The sequence below is a fragment of the Nyctereutes procyonoides genome, unplaced genomic scaffold, assembly GCF_905146905.1.
Source record: "Nyctereutes procyonoides isolate TBG_1078 unplaced genomic scaffold, NYPRO_anot_genome, whole genome shotgun sequence".
In the NCBI taxonomy this organism is placed as follows: domain Eukaryota; kingdom Metazoa; phylum Chordata; class Mammalia; order Carnivora; family Canidae; genus Nyctereutes; species Nyctereutes procyonoides.
The window spans coordinates 39,230,449-39,239,177 of record NW_026575121.1 but is presented as its reverse complement, the minus strand read 5'-3'; the positions used below and the strand labels follow the sequence as shown (position 1 = coordinate 39,239,177).

Here is an 8,729-nt window from a genome sequence, read left to right as displayed (position 1 = left end):
TTACTTTGCTCTTTGAAAGAAAATTTTGGAAGGGAAAATGTTGCACAGAATGGGGTTAGTCTATTTCACTTGACCGATGTACGATTACTAATTTTTTTTTTTAATTCCTAAGGGAAACTGTTACCACCTGTTCAATCTGAATTCAAGCAGTTACTGTCAATATACTCATGGGTGAATGCTGCCTCTTTGTGGCAGAATGCCATGGAAAGTGTTCTTTAAACATAAAGCTCATGAACAGCCCTTGATATTGCACACATTTCAGGTGAGATTTTGGGAAGATCCACCAATAGCAATGAAGCACATGGCTCTTTAAGTTTCAGATTAATTCAAACATTTCCTACACTTAAAAACTGACCTAATTTCACTGGCAAACCTTACTCAGAGGTGAACAGCTTATACCCACTAAGTTTTGAACATTTAGGATATAGATCAACTTCAGGTAAAGTATCCATCATAATTATTGAAGGTAGTCTTACACAAATTACAATCAGGAAAACCATGGGAATATGGGAAGATTAGGAAACCATGGGAATTGTAGACTGGATAAATAATACTGACATAACAAAATACATAACATTGGGAGAAAAATGAACAGGCAATCTATTACTTACCACGGTCCATATATTAGATGGATACTTGAGTAAGGAAAGAAAGTATACAATTGAAATTTCATTAATAAACATTAAATGCCATATTTAGAAAAACATAATTCCCTGAATTTGCAAAGGCAAATTTTACATATATATATATACATATATATTCAAATTTGATAATTAGGGGAAATTTTTTTTTATAACAAGAGTAAGAGTTAGCTACTATGTCCTAATTGTTAATAATGAGGATTCAGTCAATCACACATAGCTATTTTTTCTGTACCTTAAGTAATCATTACTTCAGTCCCTCATATTTGACATAGTTATCAAGTGTTTATTCAGAAACTATTTAAAAAATTACATGTGCTGGGATACATATGAGACTGTAACAACAGTAGCCCCATCTTACAGAGATCCTGTTTGTGGTTATCATCATTGCTTGCTGCCCAGAGGGATAAAGACATTGTATAGAGATTTGTACAGTCCATCATTTGGTCTTCTGAGGTGCCAGTACATGTGGATCTGTACAAATGCAACTGGGTTTGGTTAAACAATCAAAAATCGGCTACAATAGTAGTCAAATCAATACATCATTTTGGTTGACTAATAAAAAATACTTTTAAATCTTCTCTAATAAACCAGAAACTTGCACACGATTCTTACTCAAATGACCCAATTAATTGCCCTAATTTTTGTCTTTTATACATTGGGATACAATCAGGTTTTTAAAAATTAATTACAGATCCAATTGGGTGGGTTGCATTGGCTTTATGATTTTCCCATTAAGTTCTCCATATTTTTAACGATTTAAAATGCTTTCCTGATACCACTTCGGTTTTGGAAATGCGGCTCCTAATACAGTGAGACACCTCTGTGAAAATCATAGGCTAAATAGTGAAGGAAAGAGAAATGCTAAATGTGTATATAAAAATAGGTGCTACAATAAAATATTTGTATATTTCATCAATAAGTTATTTTGACTAATCAATTATGGATCATATAGCTCTGTAATTTTAATGATTTGTCCACATCTATGGTGATCCTTTTCCAGATCACAATATTTTTGTTTTTAATTCAAATGTCCAGAATGCATACAAACACATCCTTTAAAAAGAAAGGAAAAGTAATGAGAGGAAGAAGGGAGGCGGGGAAAGAGAGAAGGCTGGGCGGGGAGGGAAAGAGAGAGAACAAACTTTCTGGTAAAGTTGGGGTGTGCTAATCTCTCCACAAAAGCCATCTAGACCCACCCATGGCTTAAAGGCGGGGGAGGTGGGGAGGGAAAGGGAACAAAAGAAGAAGAGTAGAACCTAGGCGCTGCCATCCTCCACCATTCATAGCACTTCCGACCACTACAAAAATAACTGCGACCTTTTTAACAAGTCACCTGCGCAGCAAACTGCCCTCCATAAACCCGTCCCCTCTCCTCCCCCACACGCAGGAAGAGAAAGTGATGTGCCCAGTTTACACAAATGTTTTCCCCGTGTGTAAAAATCTAAAGGAAACTGCACACCCTTTCAGTATCTTCTGCCGAAGCTGAGAATCTCGTGCCAAGGCACTTCACCCTAAACGTTGAAACAACACAATTAATCAAATGGGTTCACCGTGTGTGTCTGCTTGCTTGTTTGTGTTTAAACGCAAAAGCTCCAAGGGAGTTTCTCTGCTTTTAGAACTGGCTAAATGTGGTCTGTTTTTCCAGCACTTCGAGGTAGTCCGGCTCAACGTTTAGTTTTGCTTTTAACTCCAGATATTCGTTCCGGTTGGGTTCTACAAAGACAGCACTGGGGGGGCTGTAGAGCACCGGCTCCCGCAGCCTGCTGTCCCCGGCCCCCGGGTGCAAATACTGATGGGGGCGTCTCAGGTCATAGTTGGGGGAGAAAGTGTAAGCAGCTGGGCTGCACGGGAATTTGGGATATTCCGGGAGGCTATTGCCGGCGGGGGTGGTGGAGCAGTGTTTGTCTGGTTCTAAAATGCCCCGGTAAAAGCGGTCGGCGTCCTGCACCGGCGACAGTAGGTCCTCCCGGGGCTCGATGGTGCTGACGCTATAGGCGGGACTCCGCAAGTGGTGGCTTTCCCGCCTCTCCTCCTCCCCCGGCTGCAGCTGCAACTGCGGCGGGGGCGGCGGCTGTGGCTGCGGCGGCGGCGGCGGCGGCGGCGGCTGCTGCTGCAGGTGGTGGTTGCTGCTGTAGGTGACCTTGAGCTCGTGCAGGTCTTTGTAATCCTCCACGGAGTTGCCCTCTCGGGAGCGGTAGATGGGGTTTTTGCACATGTGGCCCAGGGGATGGGGGATGTACTCATACACGTGGCCCGCGGGCGTCTTCACCTTGGGCAGCGCGGGCCCGCGGTGGTGCACGTGCGCGTGCGGGTGCCCTCCCGCGCCGCCGCCGCCGCTGTACACGCTGTACTGCATGTTGAAGGAGCTCACGTCGGAATTGTTGGTGCTGGTGTGGTCGCTCTGGTTCTTCTTCCTGCGCTTCATAACCAGCACGAAGAGCCCGGCGGCCACGAAGACGGACATGATGAAAACCAGCAGCAGGCTGAGGATTAACACCGACAAGGGCACCGACGACGCACCTCCGCCCGCGCCCAAGCCCGCGGGGGCCCCGGTGCTGTTCACCCGGACCGCCGGGGTCACCGCGCTGGTCCTCGCCGGGACCTGGATGGAGGAGGGCGTGGGCGTGGAAACCACCACGTCAGAGTAGTCTGGACACAGCAGCTCCGACTTAATGGAGCGCATGTCCGTCTCCGCAAACTTCTTGGGCGCCTTGCAGATGACCTCGTCCACCAAGACACCCACTTTGAGCTGCTCGACCCACAGCTTCATGCCCACCACGTCGCAGGTGCAATCCCAGGGGTTGTCATGCAGGTCGATTTGGATGAGGGATTTCAGCTGGTCCAGAACTCCACTCACCGGCAAGGAGGTGAAGTGGTTACTCCTTAGGTTCAGCCTGAGAAGGGTCAGGCCCGAGAAGACGCCTGAGGGCATGGTCTGCAGGAGGTTGTTATTCAGGAATAGCAGCTGGAGGTTTGGGACCGGATCGAAAGTCCCAGACTGAATCTCACGTATGAGATTGTACTGGAGGAAGAGATACTGCAGGCTTTGCAGGCCATAGAACAACTCCGGGCTCAGCCTCTCAATCCTGTTGCCATTCAGGTAGAGGCGCCTCAGGTTGGTGAGATCCCCGAAGGCGCGGTCCTGGATCATTGAGATGCGGTTGTTGCCCAGGTGTAGGAGGTCCAGCCCCGTGGCCTCCAGGAAGTCGCTTCTGCGCACAACAGCAATGTAATTCTCCGTCAGATACATTTTCTTGGGGTTGTAGGGCTTGGGCTGCAGCTCTGCGATGCTCTCGATTTTGCGCTCCTGGCAGTTGACGTTGAGGCCCAGATCGGAGATTTGTAGATTGCAAGTGCACGCGGTGGGACACTCCAAAGGCACCGGAGATTTGGTCTGGTAGGCGATGCTGGGGCCGTAGTTGCTGTAGCCCAAATCCTTGGAGGGCTGCCGAGAGGTGGGGCGCACTCTGGGCTTGTTGGGTTGGCGGGTCCCCTTAGGGGGCTTTAAGGGGGGTTTGTAAACAGCAGAGGAAGAAGTGGCCACGGAATTCACCGAGGCTGGGGTAGTGTGTAAATACCCCGTGGTGCTCAAAGGCGTCTGTGGCCTCATCTCATAATCTGAAATAAGTTTCCTTGGGCAAAGTTCCTGCTTGGACACCTCGTCCAAATCTCGGCCGTGTAAGCGGAAGGGGGTCTCGCAAACCACATCCCCCACCAGGGCCGAGTAGGAGATGCTGTCCAGCCAATCCTTGAGAGAGATCAGCTCACAGGAGCAATTCCAGGGGTTTTCTTCCAGCTGTAACTCCACAACTTTATCCATGTGCTGCAACAGCCCTACATAGGGCAGAAGCTTCAGCCGGTTCCCCCGCAGGTCCAAGTGCGTTAAGGGCACAAAACGGAAAAGGTTGTTGGGTAAACTAGACAAGAGATTGTCATTGAGGATAAGCACCTGCAATAAATGCAGTTTCCCAAAAGCATTGGGTTCAATGACACTGATGTAATTGTAATCGACCTGTAGGTACTCCAGGCTCTCCAGGCCAAGGAAGGTATCATCGCGCAGAAGTTCCAGCTTATTATTGTTCAGATGCAATCTCCTTAAACCCCGCAGCCCGTGGAAAGCCCCAGTCTCAATGTCCTGGATAACGTTGCTACCCAGATGCAAAATTGAAGCCCCAGTGTAATTGACAAATTCATTGGGATAAAGGCGGTTCAAAAGGTTTCCAGACAACAAGAGGTGGTAGATTGGGAACCGGGGAGGGCTAATTTCAGAGAGGCTGATGATCCCCCGGTTTTCACAGCTCACAGTTAAAATGCCATCCTTTTCCTCACAAGGACATGCATTGTCACAGATTTCCCCATAATAATCGATGGTTTCTGCACACGAAAGGACGAGAGATGTTAGAGCAAACGCTAGAGTCTGCAGCATCCAGCTATGCATTTTTCTGTGAAGGTCCTGTTCCAAAGTTACTGGGGGGCAGCAAGTGTGCATTTTACCTCCTGCAAGGGAGAGAGGGGAAAAAAAAGGAAACAACAGAGTATGACAAAAATTTAAGGGATCGGTAAGAAAGTCTCTCTGTTCCCTAATACTATTTCTCTGAAATCCAGAAGGAGGGAATATGAATGACAGCCCCCCACTCCAGTGGATCACCGACATTCTTCAGACTTTATTAATGTCTCATATTCATTTTGATTTAAAGGTTGAGTTCATTTCCTAATGAATACAACAGGAACACGCTGCCCTTTACAAGATAAGGGCAGGTTAGATAAAAATCCCATTTTAGTGTTTTTCCTTGCTTACCCCCCCCTTTTCAAAACCAATCCATAAATATACATAAAATGGCTGTCAGTTCAGTTTCACGGTTCTAACTTAAGAGAAAAGAAGCACCATTTTACAAGGTTCCCCACCTCACCTACACCAAACTCCTCTGCCTTTCTTTTAGAACCTCCTCAGTTAACAGTTCACCGTGAAGGTCTCCCATTTTCACAGAAAAGCAAGGAGTCACAATACTTGGGCTATTTTAAACCAATGCTGGAAATGCCAGGGTGGGAACCTAAAGAATACTTTTCAGAGGCAGAAAAGATGTAAGATAATGCATCAAAAGGACCCAGAAGAAGCTTTTAAATCACCAATTGTCTTCAGGAGCTTTGAGTATGGAGAAAAAGGAGAGCGCGTTCGCTTTGATGGTGGACTTCACTACCACGCTTTAAAGCATATCAGCGTCCTAATTGCATGCACGGAGCCACTTAGCAGCGCTTCTCTGAGTGCGCCCTGCGTTCACTTCTCCTCATTGATCATGTCAGCGACGCTACCCAACCGCATCTTGAAGCCACAGAAATAGTTCTGCACGGTGGATTACAAAGAACTCGGCGAAGGCATCCGCAATCCCGGAACACCTCCCGATACCTGGAGTTTAAAGAGGACGTTCCTACCGCTTACCCGGAATCAGCTAAAAGTAAACCAAGGACCAGCGCCAACGCTTCCCTTACCTCCCGCTCCGCGTCCGTTTGCCACGGTATGCAAAACGAGCCCCACTGAATTAGCAAGATTTGGACTGAACTACCACCTCACCAGCATCCCCATCCTCTCTGGAGTTGTTTATTACATTTCATAGTCAATGTTTCACTCCCCCTTCCTCCTCCTTTTAAGAGAAAGGGCACCCGGACTGATTAATAGGCAAAACAGAAAGGGTGAAGGGAGGGAGACGAGTGACAGTGGTCTGTGCTTTAATATCCTAATTTCATCTCCTCGAGGAATCCATCGGACCCCCTCCCCCTTTTCTTTCTCGATTTCTTTTTTGTCCTCTTAAAGGCTTCCTTCCACTTCCTACTTCGGGTCGACAGCGGTACTCAAAAGGGAAAGGACATAAATGGAGAGCGTGTGAGTGTGTGAGTGCGTGTTGGGTTGGTTGCGGCGGGGCTCGGGGGGGGGGGTGGATTTGATAGAAATGCTGGGCTCTGGGAACCCATGCCTTTGCTCCAGTCAGCCTTGCCTTTGCCTCACCACCACCGAAGTCTGATGTCGAATTGCAACCAAAACTAAAGCCAAGACATTTCTGAGTCACGGGTTCAAGCCTGGAGACCTCGATCTTGCTCCCCTAGCTGAATCCAGCCCGCGTTATTAGGAGCCCCTGCATCCGCACGCACATGTGCAAGTGTGCCTGCGAAACATTCACGTGTGGCCACCCAGACGTGTCGAGGCGAATCGGAATCACAGTGTATAAACCTCACAAGTACCTCCGACCTCCCGACGCAACCGCAAACGCCTCCTGGCTTAAAAGCGGCAAAAACACCCCCTATGGAAAGCAAAACGTTTACCTTGAAATTTCAGTTCTCCACTGGATCAAATCTGCACATCCATTCAGCGGGGGTTGGGTCCCCTCCCCCTCCTTCCCTCTGCTTCCCCGCCCCCATTCACCTCCCACCCTTTCTGACAGCCCATTGCAAATTGTGTCCAGCCGGTATTAAACTGGAGGGTTTACAACTTTAATTCAGTTCTGGTTAGCCGGGGTCGAAGAGCTTCCTCTCAACCCCATTCTCTTTCTCCTCCCCCTTGCCATCAAAGGAGCCCGAAAATTTGAGAAAATAAAGTTGAATGAGCCGGGGAAGGCTGACATTCTGACTGGGAAACGCACCTCCGATGTAAATTCGTGGGTGCGTTGCACACTGTCAGATTATCACATCTCAGATTATTATTATTATTTTTTTTTGGAGGGCGGGGGCGGAGGAACTGTATTTGTTTGCCCCAAAGAATTTGGACCCTAGACCATCGCCCTGCCCATCCCGCATTAGACAGAGCGGGGCTGCGCGGGCTGGAGCCCAGCACCCAGGCCGGACCCGCTGCTCCGGGCACAGCTGCTCCACAGCGGCCCAGGCTGAAGCACCCGGAGTTCCAGGACGCGAGGCTCCCCTCCCCCACTCCGCCCCAAAGCCAAGGAAGAGAAAGGGAAGGAAGGAGGGGAGGGAGGAGAGGGAAAGAAAGCCACCCTGCTGCCGCACGCACACACACACACACACACACACACACACACACACACACGCGCGAGCCTCTTTTGCAAAGTAAACGGTCGACTTACCCCGTCTCACATCTCCAGGGCCCACTCATCCTAGCCGCCCCTATAAAAAATACCTCTTTGGGGTGTGCACTGGGTTTCCCGAGCCCAGGCAGGGCAGGAAGGCGGCGAGCAGTGCGGTCCGAGCGGCTGGAGGAAAGAGGCGCCCGGACGCCGCCAGCCCGGGGCCGCCGCCGCGGTGGCCACCGCGGGTCCTGGGGCTCCCCAAACGGCTCTCCCCGGCGCTCTCGGCGGTAGTCGGAGCGGGCAGCGGGGTGGGGGTGGGGTAGGAGGGGGCGATCGCGAGCGGCCGGTAGGGAAGGGAGGAGGAGGGGGCGGCGGAGCACCGGCGGTCGAGGCGCCTCGCGGCGGCAGGGGCCGGGAGCCGGAGCCGGAGCCGGAGCCGGAGCCGGGCGGGGCGGGGAGGGAGCCGAGGAGGGGGGAGGCGCGGAACCGAGGAGGGGACGTGAAGGCTGCCTGGCACCGCCGGCCCCTCCAACGTGACGGTCAGCCCCGCCGAGCGATCGCACCCGCTCACACTCACGCTCGCTCGCACACTCGTTCCCACCCGCGCCTCCGCGCGATCGCAGGGTCCCGGGCACCCTTCGCCGCACTCCCCAGGCGGGTACTTACAGTTGCCATCTGCATAAGGGGCAACTTTCTCTCCAAGCCAGCAGCAGCCGCCGCCCCCTCCAGCAGCCTCCAGCTCCACGCACCCTTCGGCCTGGGTTCGCGCTGGCCGCCCCTCCCCTCCCCCCTCGGCTCTCCTCCTCGCGGTCTTCACCACATTCCCCCCTGGTCAGTGGCGCACGCCCGGGGACTAGCCAGAGGGAGCGGGGCGCGGGGGTGTGCATGCATCGCCCGCCTTCTTCTTGCAGCGCACACTGTACATGGTAGTGAGGGGGCGAGCGAAGGTGGCACCGGCCCCTCGGCTACCCCCGCGGCGGCTGCGGCTCCTGCGCCGTCCTCCACCCCCCGCGCAGCGGCGACCACCGCGCTGGGATCCCGCCGCCGCTGTCCCCGCGCCGAGTCCGCC

The 8,729-nt window shown here is 51.4% G+C and overlaps 1 protein-coding gene across 1 annotated transcript; it reads right to left on the bottom strand.

Annotated features, from left to right (window-relative positions):
• Window positions 1-901: 901 nt before the first annotated feature.
• On the bottom strand, window positions 902-8,378 carry SLITRK5 (SLIT and NTRK like family member 5). The gene is made up of 2 exons (XM_055336005.1): window positions 8,327-8,378; window positions 902-5,141 (listed from the first exon to the last, which is right to left on the bottom strand). Exon 2 carries the CDS (start codon window positions 5,131-5,133, stop codon window positions 2,257-2,259), a length of 2,877 nt encoding a protein of 958 aa, XP_055191980.1. The 5' UTR covers window positions 5,134-5,141; window positions 8,327-8,378; the 3' UTR covers window positions 902-2,256.
• Window positions 8,379-8,729: the final 351 nt, after the last annotated feature.